This window comes from Carlito syrichta, unplaced genomic scaffold, assembly GCF_000164805.1.
Source record: "Carlito syrichta isolate Samal-C Ts95f unplaced genomic scaffold, Tarsius_syrichta-2.0.1 Scaffold309100, whole genome shotgun sequence".
In the NCBI taxonomy this organism is placed as follows: domain Eukaryota; kingdom Metazoa; phylum Chordata; class Mammalia; order Primates; family Tarsiidae; genus Carlito; species Carlito syrichta.
In genome coordinates, this window is record NW_007253196.1 from 531,206 (window position 1) to 546,113 (window position 14,908).

General features: G+C 54.7%; 1 protein-coding gene across 1 annotated transcript in view; it reads left to right on the plus strand.

The window, feature by feature from the left end:
* Window positions 1-14,908, plus strand: part of COL16A1 (collagen type XVI alpha 1 chain) — a 50,391-nt gene that overhangs the window by 8,169 nt on the left and 27,314 nt on the right. Inside the window, exons 12-39 of the mRNA XM_008066770.2 lie at window positions 894-920; window positions 1,890-1,952; window positions 2,228-2,269; window positions 2,394-2,438; window positions 2,537-2,572; window positions 2,935-2,997; window positions 3,363-3,407; window positions 3,492-3,587; window positions 3,760-3,798; window positions 4,393-4,437; window positions 4,598-4,624; window positions 5,136-5,246; window positions 5,884-5,919; window positions 5,996-6,106; window positions 6,453-6,497; window positions 8,249-8,284; window positions 8,428-8,472; window positions 8,784-8,915; window positions 9,999-10,034; window positions 10,242-10,349; window positions 10,647-10,769; window positions 10,875-10,928; window positions 11,199-11,240; window positions 11,587-11,622; window positions 11,709-11,762; window positions 11,935-12,003; window positions 14,210-14,263; window positions 14,355-14,381. Of these exons, the coding sequence (XP_008064961.1) occupies window positions 894-920; window positions 1,890-1,952; window positions 2,228-2,269; window positions 2,394-2,438; window positions 2,537-2,572; window positions 2,935-2,997; window positions 3,363-3,407; window positions 3,492-3,587; window positions 3,760-3,798; window positions 4,393-4,437; window positions 4,598-4,624; window positions 5,136-5,246; window positions 5,884-5,919; window positions 5,996-6,106; window positions 6,453-6,497; window positions 8,249-8,284; window positions 8,428-8,472; window positions 8,784-8,915; window positions 9,999-10,034; window positions 10,242-10,349; window positions 10,647-10,769; window positions 10,875-10,928; window positions 11,199-11,240; window positions 11,587-11,622; window positions 11,709-11,762; window positions 11,935-12,003; window positions 14,210-14,263; window positions 14,355-14,381 (1,647 nt within the window). The remainder of the gene's footprint in view (window positions 1-893; window positions 921-1,889; window positions 1,953-2,227; window positions 2,270-2,393; window positions 2,439-2,536; window positions 2,573-2,934; window positions 2,998-3,362; window positions 3,408-3,491; window positions 3,588-3,759; window positions 3,799-4,392; window positions 4,438-4,597; window positions 4,625-5,135; window positions 5,247-5,883; window positions 5,920-5,995; window positions 6,107-6,452; window positions 6,498-8,248; window positions 8,285-8,427; window positions 8,473-8,783; window positions 8,916-9,998; window positions 10,035-10,241; window positions 10,350-10,646; window positions 10,770-10,874; window positions 10,929-11,198; window positions 11,241-11,586; window positions 11,623-11,708; window positions 11,763-11,934; window positions 12,004-14,209; window positions 14,264-14,354; window positions 14,382-14,908) is intronic.

Consider the following 14,908-nt stretch of genomic DNA (forward strand, 5'->3'; position numbering starts at 1 on the left):
CTTCCCCCCCCCCCCCCCCCCCCACTCGTCTTCCGGCGCTAGGCTTGATCCCCATGCCTACCCCCACCAAGCCAGGGCTGTGTGGAAGGAAGCCTCCTGCCCTGGGATCTGGCCATGTCCTGGGGCCCAGGGCTGGTTGGGTGTGGGGTGGGGGATGGCGGGGCCAGGACCTTGGATGTTGACCCTGGCTTTGCATGCCCCAGAAGATCTCAGCCTTCTTTGATAGTAGGCGTCAGGCGTCATCCCAGAGGCCCAGAGAAGGGGAAGGGCTGGCCCCCACAGCCACATGTGGGCTCAGGGCCTGCTATCCCTGTCTAGCTGGCTCTGGCCCAGCCTTCCTCTGAGGGTCCTGAGCACAAGGGAGAGGGCTCAGTGTGAGCCCAGTTGGTACTCAACTGTGCCTCTTCTGTGGTTGGCATGAGTTGCATCTTTCCCTGAACGCCTGGTGTTCTGAGTTGATGTGCCACGTTGGTCTGCCAAGGGCACAACCCTAAGTTCCTTCAGCTCCAAGGCCCCCGACTCTGGGAGACATCGTACCCCCTCTGCTCCCTGCCCTTCTTTCCATCCAGCCCCTCACCAAATCTGGTAAGACTGATGGTCCCCAGATGTGCAGAGGTTACCACGGCAACTGAGCAGCCATGTTTTCCTAGCAACCTGGGGGCAGGGCTAGCCAAAACCAGCTTAGAGAAGGTAGATTAGACCTTCTCCAAGTTTTACAGCTTGAGAAAATAGAGTCAGCATGCCAGTTTGCCTGGGAGGCAGAACGCAAGCTGGGATTTAGGCTGTTGGTCCTGCCACCATGCTGTGCGACCCTGTCTAAATGTCTTGATCTCTCTGGCCTCTGGTTTTGTCTCCGTCCCTGATATATAATGCTCTCTCCTCTGTCTGCTCAGGTCACACTTGGTCCCTCTGGTCCCAAGGTGAGTCCTAATGGAAAACAGTATACTCTCATCCCCTTTAGAGACCCCAGTTCATCCCATAGTATGTGACCTGTGGCATATATTACTACCAGGGCTACCTGAGCCTACATATGAGTGGGGTGATTAAGTATATGTGTGTGGGAGAGAGCAGGGGGTTGTGTGTGTGCAAAGATGTTGAGAGCTCCCCTTTTCTGAGGCTCCACTGTGTGTTCCAGACCCTGGGCCGCTCCTGTGCACACCTGTTTCCTTCCTGAGCTCCTCAGTGCTCATCCTGGAGGGAGTGTTCTATCATTTGGCTTCAGGGCAAACTGAGGCCCAGCTGTGCCCACGTGTCTGACTGGGTATATCAGAGTGATTGTGTGTGGATATGGCTACATACATCTCAGGGACACACACGTGTGTGGCCCACTGGAGCTGAGGTTGAACCCACATACCTGTGGGGCTTATGGGGCAGCAGAGCTTGTGAGTGATGGGGAGGGAGTGTATGCAAATATGAGTTGTTCTTGGGTGCTTGTGAACCCCATTTTATTAAGGAGGGAACTGAGGCTCAGGGAGGTGACACGACTTGCCCTGAGTCCCATGCTAGCAAGTATAAGATTTGAACTAAGGCACCCAGCTGACACGAGTGTCTGCCACCCCACACCTGTGTCTGTGCACTGTGTCCTTGGGATTCTAGATGTGTGCACTGTGAGCCTGGATGTGGGTGTCGGGGAGGCAGTACCCTCCTCCTGAGACCATAGATTTGCTGAATAGCCTCTTGGGGTAGGAGGGACACGTGGATGAATGGTGTGGAATCCATATGCTGTGTGCATAGTGAAGGCTGGGGTGGGGCTGGGCCCCGCCCACATGTGTGTACATTTGCACACCTGTGTGTGGTGGATGGATGGGGGGGACCAGGAGTAGGGAGTGCTTCCTGGAGGTTCCCATATGCCTCCTCCAATCTCAGCCTCCAATCTGTTTCACCCCCAGGGAGGGAAAGGAGATCAGGGCCTTCCTGGTCCATCAGGCCCCAAAGGAGAGAAGGGAGCCCGGGTAAGTGCCTCAGCCACGCCCACTTCAGGATCCTCTTCCGCTGGGCCCTGGGGTGGGGTGAGGTGTGAGCTATCAGCCCATCATCTCAGCCAAAACCCTGCAGCCTGGCCCAGGTGGCAATGAGGGCCACGGTCTTTCTAGGGGGTTGTGTACTGAAGCCTCTATTTTCTAGGGGTACCTGATACTGTGGGATTCCTGGGCTTATCTTCCTCACAGCAGGCCTAGGGTGACTCCCCCAGAAGGCCCACCCCTCATCCCTTGTTCCCTACCCCCAGGGCAATGACTGTGTTCGAATCTCCCCGGATGCTCCGCTTCAGGTAAGACCTGGAAGTAAAGACTGCTTCAGGGCCAATATGGGACCAGGCCTTGGGGAGGGGGCTGTGCCCTTGGCAGCCTATCAGGCTACCCTGGGGCCTCCCAACACCTCATCTCTCTGTTCAGTGTGCAGAAGGCCCAAAGGGAGAGAAGGGGGAGTCTGGAGCCTTGGTGAGTGAGGGACCAGGGACAGGGCAGGAGTGACGGGACCTGACCCAGCCTTCCCCTCCCTTCCTCACCCCTTTTCTTGTGACCCTTCCTCGTCTCAGGGACCCTCAGGACTCCCGGGCTCCATAGGCCAGAAGGTAACAGGCCTGGATTTGGAAGGGGGAGGTTCCAGGGAGGTCCACAGGCCCTGCATGAGGAGGGAGGTTGGTGCCCGTGAGCCCAGAGTTGGCAGGTCCCTCCCCCATTCCTCTCTGTCATCCTGCCTTGTCCAGTACCCAGCAGACATAAAGGGAAATGCCACAGACTCCTCAGTGAGTGGTCTGGCTGGTTTGGAAGTTCTTCCTGTTGTCTGTCCTCCTGTGGTGACTGAAGTCGTTCACCCTCAGGGGGAGGCAGAGGCCAGGACAACACAAGGCAGTTGTCTCTCCCCCAGACGGAGCTGCCTTGGCTGTTCCAGGCCTTTCCTCAACCCTGGTCACTCTGCCTCTTCCTTCCCCAGGGCCAGAAAGGCGAGAGGGGCGACGGAGGCATCAAGGGCTTGCCGGGAAAACCAGGCCGAGACGTACGGTGCTTGGGACCCTTCCCCACCACAATCCCCAGCACGGGAACTGGGAATGCTGTATTTAACCTTCAGACTCCAGCCCCCATCCCATTCCTCTCCATCATGCTGCCTTGTCCAGTACCCAGCAGACCTGGAGAGCAAAGGCCCAGGGAGGGGAGGAGCCGTGCCCAGGAGGCACAGCAAGGAGGAGGCAGAAATGGGCCTGAGCTCAGTCCTCCTGACTCCCAGCCTCTAATGCCCTGAAGTTGACATTTGATGACTTTGGGGCCTTGGGGTGGACTCTGGTTTGGGGGAGGGGCAGTGAGAGTGGGACAGATGAGTATTTACCTGTCTGCCATTCTCATACCCTCCCCTCTTCCCCACAGGGTCGGCCAGGAGAGATCTGTGTCATCGGGCCCAAAGGGCAGAAGGTGAGCTGGGCTGTTGGTGGGATGGAGAGTGGGTGACAGGGCTGAGGTGGTGGCTCTCTCACGTGCTCCTTGTGTCTATGCCAGGGAGATCCTGGCTTTGTTGGGCCTGAGGGGTTGGCAGGAGAGCCTGGCCCCCCTGGCCTCCCTGGCCCCCCTGGGACAGGACTGCCTGGGACCCCGGTGAGTACCCCCTTGCCTCTCCTGCGATCTTCTTCTCAGAGACCCTTGGCCAGGGTGGAGGATATAAGACTCTGTCCCAGGGTCTTGGTTGGAGGAAGGAGTTAGGGTAGATGATCTCCCTGTAGTGAGAGGCCCCTGGGAAACTGCCACCTGACACTGTTTCTGTCCTCAGGGGGATCCAGGTGGCCCGCCAGGCCCTAAGGGAGACAAGGTAAGCACAGGCAGGAGCACAGGCACATGGGGGAGCTCCATGCTTGGCTAGAGGAGGGAGGAGAACAGGATCGGAGCAGCAGGCGTGTCCTGGGGAAGTGGCCAGGCATTTGACTGAAGAGACTGGGCTTGGCCAGGCCCCTTGGTGGGGAGTGACCTCATGCCGGTGCTTGCTAGGGTAGGTGGCTTGGCCTGCATTCCAGGCATGGGATGGGCAGGGCTAAGTCTAGTGACGACTCAAGTGGCCTTCAATGGGGAGCCTAAGTTCATTTTAGCACAGAGAGCCCTGGAAATTTCTGTCTGACTGCTGTGGTTCCTCTGGGGTCATTCAAATCACCTCCTAACCTGCTGCACCAGGGAAGGGGTACATAGAGGGTTTATTTTTTTCCTCCCTTTGTAACCCAGAAGGACTTGGAGAACACAGAGGGCAGGTGAAAGGAAGGGAAGGTTTACTGACCAAATGGACCAGATGGAGATGGGAGATTTGGTAGCGACTGACCTGCCATCCTCAGAGGGGGCTGAATGGGGAAGGGTGAAGGGGCTGGGGTCATGTTGGTCAGGAAACATCCCCACTTAACCTCTCTTCTGACCACAGGGCAGCTCTGGGATGCCGGGAAAGGAAGGCCCTGGTGGGAAACCTGTGAGTGACGCAATCTGGTGGGGATAGGGGTTTGTGGTGCCCCATGCAGGGTCTGTTTTTCCAAGGCCTCTGCGGTGGGGGGCGGTTAGGTCCTCAGACCCTCTGTTGGCACACCAGCCCTCTGCCCTGGCACTGACACCCACTGTTTCTTCTCCAACAGGGGAAGCCAGGCATGAAGGGAGAGAAGGTGAGCCCCAGGCCTGGTTTCCTCAGGTTGGGGTGGTAATGGGAGCCCCTCTCTGCAGGTGACACTGAGTGTCAAAGGCCCTGGGCCCAGGGTGCTAGACCTCCCTAGGGGACCTCCAACCCTTTATTCTTGTGGTGTGCATGTGTGATTAGTACACAAAGAGCCTAACTTGGTGGTTAGCTGGGTTCAAACCTTGTCTCTGCCACACAGATGGCTTATGAACACGCAAGTCAATTAGCTTCTCTCTTAGCTCAAATTTCCACATCTGTCAGTAGAATACAGTCATTTCTTATGGCTTGCTGTGAGGATATAGTTTTGTGATGTCCAGGAATCATACACAGAATGAATGAGTCAGTTGAACAGGAAGCCCCTGCAGCGTTCCTGCTGTCCCCTTGGATGTTGGGGTAGAATGCTGGCCAACCAATGTCTAGAGCTGGCGTGGGCAGGGGCTCCCTGTCTTCCCCAGGGTCTCAGTCCATGCCATCCACTCATGACCTCTCCCTTCTGCTAGGGTGACCCCTGCGAAGTGTGTCCAACACTGCCTGAAGGGTTCCAGAATCTTGTTGGGCTCCCTGGAAAGCCTGGGCCCAAGGGGGAACCAGGTGATCCTGCACCAGCCAGAGTGAGTGGCCACTGGGGGACCCACCTCACACACAAAGAAACCTGGGGGCATGAGCTTAGCGAGGAATTGGGCAGATGGGCTGGGTGCTTGTCATGGCCACAGAGAGATTATGGGTAGAGAGTCTAGGCTCTATCATGGTACCATAGAGCTTAGGGCTTGGCTAGAGTGCCACCCCAGGTCTCCATGACAGCCTCCCAGCGCTCTCCAGAAGACTCTAAGATGCCTTTTGGGCAAACTGAGGTGGAGCCCACCCTTATTGTGAGTGCAGCTGTGCCCTGGGATTGGATATTAGTTGGGGGTGGAGGAAAGGCAAGGGCAGGGCTGGTTAGGGTCCTGGCCTGGACTGCCCACCCCACTCCCTCACAGACTCTCTCTTTCAGGAGCACCTGGGAACTGTTGGACAAAAAGGCGACCGGGTATGTGCAAGAAATTTCCACTGGGGTAGTTTAACCTGACCCGGCTTCATTTACCCCGTGTGTTATATGACTTGATGAGCCCAGCCTCTGGAGAGCTGCATTGAACCCCATGGGTATTTGAAGGGTTTGTGTGTGTGACATTGCTGTCCTCCTATATGGCCAGGGAGTTTGGGGTGCCCTGACATGCCCCATCTCAGTCCACAACCTTTTTTTCTCTGCAGGGAGATCCTGGCATCCAAGGCATCAAAGGAGAGAAGGTAAGGGGGCTCCAGTCTCTGGCTGCCCTACTCTGCCTACCTAGGAAAATTTCTTATCCTTTTCTTCCTTTCCCAGGGGGAGTCCTGCTTGTCCTGCAGCTCGGTTGTAGGGGCCCAGCATCTTGGGTCCTCTGCAGGGGCCAGTGGAGACGTGGGCTCCCCTGGCTTCGGCTTGCCTGGTCTTCCGGTGAGTGACTGCTTTCTCCCAGCCCAGCCCAGCCTTGCCATCCTGGTGGCCTTCCTGGCTTTTCAGATCCCAAGTCTCAGGGCAGGGACTAGGAAGGAGGCCATGAGGCAGGTGTCCCAGACCTGCATCCTGGTCCCTTTCTCCACATCTGTGTTGCCCTGGGACTTCCGTTTGTACCTCAGAGTACCCAGTTGTGTCACTGAAGACATTGTCCAGCTACCTGCAGGGTTGTGAGATTCAGAATTCTGATCTTGCCCTGCTCTTTCTGGTTGGATGCTGAGACCCAGGGAGTCTTCGAGAGGTACGAGTGGGGAGATGGAGTGACTCTGTCTTGGCTGTTTTTCAGGGGAAGGCTGGAGTGCCAGGGCCAACAGGACTGAAAGGAGAGAAGGTGAGGCCTGGGATATCAGGGATACTAGGGCTCCTTGGCAGGGAGAAAGGGAAGGGGTGGCCCTGGGCAGGAAATGGGGATAGTATAGATAAAGGATCAGACTGCAAATTCACAGTGAAATATATTTATCAGTGTTTTGCAGACTGGAGGCGAATAATTGATTTCTGAGAACCATCATGTTCTCTAAGATAATTCCTTAATGTTGTATTTTTAAAATAATGATAATCTAAAACTATCAAGCACATTCAGTGAAATAATATTTAACACTTCTTAACTGCTTGATATGTGCCGGGCACTCTTTCAAGTCTTATGCATGTATTAACTTGTTTTGTCCTCCCAATCCTTATGGGATGGATACTCCATGATTCCCATTTTACAGATGGGGAAATGGAGGCACAGAAAGGCCAAGTAAATTTCCCAAAGACACACAGGTATTTGGATGCAGAACTGGGACTGAGCCCAGGAAGTCTAGCTCCAGAGTCTGTGATCTTCACTTTTTAGCTGGGTCGCTCGATTTCAGTGCCCGTGTTAATATTTCCCTTTATGATTGCTTTGGAGACATATGGCAGCCCTGAACTTCTAGTGCAGTGTCACTCAAATGAGGGGTCCTGTGAGTGGACTAGTGCTCAAGTGTGAGAAACATTAAAATATCTGTGCAGATTCTATTATGACAGGCAGATCCTGCCTGCCACTTCTCATGTGGGACCTTTGCACCCCACTCACCTGCTGTTTTTTCCAGCTTCTCCATCTCAGTCGATGGCTCACACCCAGCCCTCTCACCCAGCAATGCCCCCCTACCCACAGCATCCCTTCCCTCCAGCCCACCAGCATGTCCTGTCCATGACATCTCCGATACTTGTTACCTCTCACCTGGATGACAGCGCCTCCTCTGGCCCACCAGTGCCACTGCAACCCTGCACTGTTCTGTTTTCATTTGGTAGCTAACGTGGCTTTGTAGAACTCAAGATTTCAGTATTTCCCAGTTAGAATCCTTCTGTGACTTGGCTTTGTACTCACAGGACTCCAGACGACCCGGCCCCTGCCTACCTTCTCTCTCTCTCTCTGGTTTATTGTGTTTTAGCCATACTGACCTTCCTTCCTGGAATATGTCAAAACCGTTTCCACCTGTCAGATTTTGTACTTGTACCCACTAGAAATATCTAGAACGTTTTTCTCTCTATTCTCCCCCTATTGTTTCATTAGCTGACCTTATTCTCACCTTTCTGATAATAATCAGGGTTAACACTTTGACTACCTTGTCTAAAATAGCCTCCTCCACTTACTCGGTCTCATCACCTTATTTATTTCCTTCATAGCACTCATCACTGTTTAAAATTATTATTTAAAAAGTTCTAAGTGTGTAAGCTCCACAAGGCGTGTTTTTTGTGCTGCTCACAGCTATCCACTCAGCACCTCGCCCAGTGTGCCCTGCGTGAAGGCTTCCAATGAATAGCTGTTGGAAAAGTGAATGAATGATCTTTGTGTGCTAGGTTGGGGTAAGGGCAGGGCTGGGATTCCATGAAGTGAAACTGGGGGCAGAAATATGGCTTCTAGTCCCTGGTTGGTCACAGACTCCCTTGGAGATCTTGGGGAAGCCCCTCTTCTTCTCTGGGCCTCGGTCTCCCTGGCCAGGAAAGGAGAGGATAGTGTTGATGTCCCAAGGGACTGCTTTTGTGGTTTGGGGGTTGGGGTTACTCCAGCACCTACACCCCATTCCCCCTCTGACCATGTGTTGTCTTCTTTGCTCTCAGGGTAGTTCCGGGGAGGCAGGGCCAGCTGGCAGTCCGGTGAGTACGTTTTGGTTGGCAACAGCTCGGGGGAGGACCAGGTGGGAGGTGCTGCCCACCACCAGGGAGCTGACAGGCTTGGGCTGTGCCTCAGCAAGGCCCAGGCACGTGCTGGACATCACACATGACTTCTTACCACCTAGGGACCACCAGGGCCAGTGGGATCAGCAGGCATCAAAGGGGCAAAGGTGAGTCTGGGGACCTTCTCCATGCTGCAGCCAGGGTGAACTTTCTAGATAGATGCTCGTCTTAATTTTCTTCAAACCCTCCGGGACTCCTCACCACCTTTTGGGTCGAGTCTGAGTCCTCAGCATGACCCCTGCTGACTTGGCCTTCACCTTTGTTTCTTCCTTGTTCTCCCACAATCCCTCCTAAGATACCCCTCACCCAGCATAGTTGATGTGTCAGATCCAGTGACATGCCCCAGCCCCAGATCCCAGGCCTGGTCCTGGTGCACCAGGGCATGGGGGTCCCCTAACCCAGCGTTCTTGCTCGGCAGGGGGAGCCTTGTGAGCCGTGCCTAGCCCTGTCTGGCCCTCAGGATGGGGGCATCCATGCGGTGGCCCTGCCTGGCCCGGCTGGAGAGAAGGGGGAGCCTGGGTCTCCAGGCTTTGGCCTGCCGGGAAAACAGGTGAGGTGGGAAGTAAGCAGGGGCCTCTGGAGGGGGCATGCAGGCAGGGCTCAAGAGAGGAGAGGGGTCCCGCCTGACTCTCTTGACTCCCTGGGCATGGGGGGCAGACGGGAGTATGTGGAGGGGTCAGTGACTCTGACTCCAGTGGGAGCTGCCCTCACAGGCCTCTGCCCTTTATCCTGGGACACAGCATGGCAGAGAGGGCAGAAAGAACACCAACCCAGGACAGATGAATCGGGGTTTCAATAGCAGTGTTGCCTCTTGCTAGATCTTCAACTGAGCGAGTCACTTTTCTCCGTACCTCTGTTTCCTACACATGGTATTGTAGTCAAGCTTAGAAATAATGTGTGTGAGGCCGGGCTTGGTGACTCAGCCTGTAATCCCAGCTCTTTGGGAGGCCGAGGCGAGTGGATTGCCTGAGCCCGCGGGTTCGAGACCCGCCTGGGCAACTTGGCAAGACCTCATCTCTACGATAAATAAAAAAATTAGCTGGGTGTGGTAAAACGTGCCTGTAGTTCCGTCTACTTGGAAGGTTGAGGTGGAAGGATCACCAGAGCCCAGCAGGGTGAGGCTGTGGTGGCCGGGGGCATGCCACTGCACTCCAGTCTGGGCGACAGAGCGAGACTCCAACTCAAAAAAAGAAAAAAGAAATGATGTATGTGAGACACTTAGTGCACACAGTAAGCATTCAGGAAATGACAGGTACCACTCACTGTGCTTATTACCATTGTTACTGCTTTAATAGTAGCAGCTGTAGTCCACATAGTGGACACTGTGTGCCACATGCTACTTCACACATATTAGCCTGTCTAGTCTCACAAGAACCCACAGGGCAAAAGCCTATACTATTTTTATCATCCCTGTTTGACAGATGAAGAAACTGAGGCACAGAGGTAGACAAGGGAACTTGCTCAGGTCACCCAGGCAGGGAGTCTGGCACAAGTCTTTTCTTAGCTTCACTAGCACGAAAGCAGACATTTTTGCCTGTCTTGTCTACTGCTGTATCCCCAGGCCTAACACAATGCTGGGTACTTAGGGGTGTCCAGCATGAGCAAATGGGCACTGGAAATGCTTTCTCTTCAGGGCAAGCCTGGAGAGCGTGGACTGAAGGGGCAGAAGGTGAGAGAACTCCGACGGGTCTGCGGGTGGGCATCACCTCCTCTCGATGTACCCTCACCTCCTTTTCCTGGTTGGCCTGTACCCACTCTTCACTCTCTTCCCAGCCCCCAACCCTCAGCCCCAGCCAAGGACTGTGAGTGGGTCCCAAGGGGGCAACCTGTCCCCAGCTGGGCCACTCTTGCCCTCCTTGAACGTTCCTCCTTACAGGGTGATTCTGGGAATCATGGAGACCCCGGAATACCAGGCACCATGGGGCGGCCAGGATTGTCGGGAGAGCCTGGAGTTCGGGGACCTGCAGGGCCAAAAGGAGAAAAGGTGAGTCCGGTGGAGAGGGGGTAGTTTGTTGTGTGAACAAAAGGAAATCAGGTGGAGTGCCAATGGGTCAAGGACTGCAGGGTCAGCTGGACCTTAACGGATACCAGAATTACTGAGAGCTGTTCCCTCTTCTCCATGGCTGGGATTGTCAGGGTCTGTTTTGATTTCCCAGGCTGAGGTGGGGGTATTAAAGGAGCAGAGGTCCCAGGGGGCTCATGGACCCCTTTGTGATGCCTGCTTCTGGCCTGATTGCCCGTCCTGGCTGACAGGCTTCTGGCTGTGCCCATCTCTGACCAGGGTGATGGCTGCACTGCCTGCCCCAGCCTGCAGGGGGCGTTGACTGACTTGCCAGGACTGCCTGGGAGGCCGGGACCCAAAGGAGACCAAGGCCTGGAAGGCGTGGGCAGAACTGGTAAACCCGTGAGTTGCCTGCCCTCTGGTCCTTCTCTGCTTGGGCTTTGCCTTCTCTCCCTCCTGCCCCCCCTTCGCCAGGGGGTACTCCATGGGCCACCTTGCATCTTTTAGGGGCAGCCTGGTCTGCCGGGAGTCCAAGGGCCCCCTGGACTGAAGGGCGTACAGGTATGTGAGTTTGGAGGCCTGGGCTACAGCAGCTATATGTGGCTGGGGTGGGGCAGGGTGGGGAAATGGAGACAGGAGGGCACAGGGCAGGGAGAAAAAGGGTGGAGGAGAAGGGGCTGGGAAATCTCAAGCCAGGTACTGTCCTTCTGCCTCTGCAGGGAGAGCCAGGGCGGGGAAATGGAGACAGGAGGGCACAGGGCAGGGAGAAAAAGGGTGGAGGAGAAGGGGCTGGGAAATCTCAAGCCAGGTACTGTCCTTCTGCCTCTGCAGGGAGAGCCAGGGCCTCCAGGAAGGGGAGTCCAGGGACCTCAGGTGAGTCTCCAGCCTTACCTTTGTCTGCCCACCCCCCATTAGCCAGCCACCCACTCCGCATGCAGCTATAAGCTACTACATCCACCTCTAAAACCCTCAAGGCTCTGCCTGCCCCCTTCTCCCAAGGCACAGCTCTGGGACCAAGGGTCAGGCAGGAGCCCTGGCCTGCTGTTGCTTCTGTTGGACACTTGGCTTCAACCCTCGCCTCTCTGACCCTCAGGGTCTCTTTGGGGTGCTCTCCTGAGTTTGGGCTGGCAGATGTCTCCCAGCTCTGCCAGCAGGCCAGGGCCAGTGGGGCAGATTGGCTGTGGTTGCTGTGTCCCAGTCTGCCCTTTCTGACTTGCAGGGGGCGCCTGGAGCCCGGGGTTTGCCTGGCACTCAGGTACGTCTGCCTTAGTCCTGGAGGAGGCTGGTAGGGGAAGGGGCTACTCTAGAATAAGAGTTCACTAGTCGTGTTTCCATCTGCAGGGACTTCCAGGGCCTCAGGGACCACCTGGCCGCACTGGAGAGAAGGGTGCCCAGGTGAGCTTCTGCCTCTGTGGGCATTGGGCCTGCAGTAATTCAGAGTGTGCTGGCAGTGAGCATAGGGGACATGGGAGCTGAGTGATGCCCATCAGAGGACTGCTCCTCACCTACTGGATTGTAGCTGGCTTCAAATTCTGCCCCTGCAGCCCTTGTATCCTCTCTTGCACAGGGATCTCCAGGGTTGAAAGGAGCCATTGGACCTATGGGACCTCCTGGTGCCAGTATCTCTGGGCCTCCGGTAAGTGTCCTCTGCACTTTGTGCTGGGGGTGTTGCTGGGATGTTGCTGCTGGATAGAGGGCACGGGGCTGACCCTGCCCATTCTAGCAGCACGAGGGGATGGGAGGAGAGAGACCTCAACTCGGCTCAGCCTCAGAGAAGGAGCACCACACTGTTTGTAGGGAGTTCTTGAATAATAGCAATAATAATCGCCACCCTTTTTTGAGCAGTGATTGTGTTGAGGCCCTGTGCCAAGTTCTAAACACACTTGATCCTCACAGCAGCCCTGTAAGGGAATCGCTATTATTGTCCCCATTTCATAGATAAGGAAGTTGAAGGCCAGAAAATGAGGAGGCAGAGCCAAGAACTTGAACTCAGGTCTGTTTGACTCAAAGCCCATCCACCACTTCAAATGTTGGAGTCATGAGGAACCGTCTAGACCAGTGCTGCCCGGTAGAACTATGATGATGGAATGTTCTGCTCCGCACTGCCCTGGACAGTAACCACATGTGGCTGTCGAGTACCTGCAGTATGGCTAGTGTGACTGAGGAGCTCCATTTTAAGTTTTATTTAATTTTAATTAATTTAGATTTATGTAGCCGCATGCAGCTATAAGCTACCACATTGGACAATGCAGATTTAGACCAGCAACTGTTTCCAGTGTCACTACCCTCAAAGACCTTCCCTTTGTACTGCTCCCCAATGGTTCCCATATATATATGTATTTTTTGAGTTGGAGTCTCACTCTGTCGCCCAGACTGGAGTGCAGTGGCCGCTCTCGGCCACTGCAGCCTCGACCTGCTGGGCTCCGGTGATCCTTCTGCCTCAGCCTTACGAGTAGCCGGAATTACAGGCATGTGCTACCACGCCCAGCTGATTTTTTGATTTATTGTAGAGATGAGGTCTCACTGCCCAGGCGGGTCTTGAACCCATGGGCTCAGGCAATCCACTCACCTCAGCCTCCCAAAGGCGCGGGATTACAGGCTGAGCCACCGAGCCCGGCTGGCTCCCATATTTTAAAAAATGTGTCTATTGAACAAATTGCATAGATTAAGTAATCATAAGTGCATTTTCTCATTTTTAGTCATCAAAGGCCAGTATAATAGTCAGCTGCTACTCCATGTGAACCCACTCGAATTTTACAAGATAATATAATTTTAGCCAAATCAAAGAAACGCTACCTTTCAGCCAGCCTGTTCCATGCCAGGTGGTAGGCAAATGTATAATTTGTCTTGAGCTTTTGGTAACATTAAAAATAGCCCCGCGAAATGTATCCTCTTCTATCTTTGTGGATCCCTGGAGAAATTCAAGTTCCAGTTTGGGAATGCTGCTAGGTTCTTCCTGAGAGCACATTGACGCCCAGAGGGCAGGGACTTGCCCAGGCCTACATGGCCTGTCTGTATAACTCAGCAGAGCTGGACCATCAGGGTCCCTGCCTGTCTCAGGGAGCCCCAGGGCAAAGGGAAAGATGTGGTTCTAGTCCTTGGGGAGCTTCAAGTCCCAGGCTTGGAAGTGGAGAGCCCCCCGGAAGCAGCTCTGAGGCCGTCCTCTGTATAACCAGGCTGTCCTCCCCCAGCCTGAGAAGGTTCCATGCCATTGCCCAAGATATTTTCCCTTCCAAGAGAACTCTCCAGACCTCGGGCTGAATTCCATCTGCGAGGCTTCCCAGTCCTAGCCCCACATTCAGTATTTGTGTGACCTTAGGCAAGTGACAGCTTCTCAGAGTCTCCAATTCCTTGCAGATAAAATAGGGGCTGGAATTCCTTTCTTCTAGTTAAGTCAATGGAAGTGATGTTTGTGATAGAGAGAATGTATGTCGAGCACTAAATGGAGAGAGATGAGAGCAGGGAGGGACTTTGGGCCAGACAGACCTGGGTGCAGTTGTGCTGTTGGGTCTACTATGAAATTCCTTCAAGCCTCAGTTTCCTCACCTGAAAAACAGAAAAACACCTTTCTGCCAGGCTGGGCACGGGGGTTCCATTCATTGTTCTCTGCCAGGTGCTTGACTCGGTATCTGGCACCCAGAGGTGCTCAGGAAATACCAGTCTTCGTCCTCCCTCCTCCCCTCATTTCCTGTGCCTCAGTCTTCTCTAGAACATGGGTACTGGACCCAGCTCCAGGGGAGCCTGGCGCTGCTCTTGTTGTCCTGTTGCCCTTCTCTGCAGGCAGGCCAGATGGCTAGCTGCTGTCCAGTCTTGCCCTCTGACTCTGGCCTCTTTCCCTTCAGGGCCGTGATGGACAGCAAGGACAGACTGGACTTTCAGGAGCCAGAGGGATGCCAGTGAGTACTGTGTCTCAGGACAGTAGGATGCCATGGATGGACCTGCCTCCACACCCCCATCTATTCACCTTCCTGTGTTTCTTCTCTGTAGGGTGAAAAGGGATCACGAGGAGAGAAGGTGAGTCCCAAGGGCCCAAGGGCCTGTGACCCTCCAGCCTCCCAGCTGCTCCAGGGAACCTATGCACATGGTACTGCCTAGGACTGGAGCACAGGAGTGGACGAGGCATCCTGGTTGCCTTGCTAGCCCCCAGCTCCCTGATTCCAGGGGCCCCAAATACTCCCCCCTTCACTTGGTTGCTGGCCCAGAACTCAACCCGGATCACAGGAAACTAGAAAATGCCAAGGTTCTAGGGGGTAGCTGCATTTTCTTTTTTTCTTTCTTTCCTTTTTTTTTTTGAGTTGGAGACTCACTCTGTTGCTCAGGCTGGAGTGCAGTGGCACACTCATGGCCACCCCAGTGTCACACCTGCTGGGCCCCGGCGATCCTTCCGCCTCAGCCTTCCAAGTAACTGGAACTACAGGCACACGCTACCACGCCTGGCTAATTTTTTTTTTTGAGTTGGAGTCTCACTCTGTCACCCAGACTGGAGTGCAGTGGCACACTCCCAGCCACTGCAGCCTCGACCTGCTGGGCTCTGGCTGCTG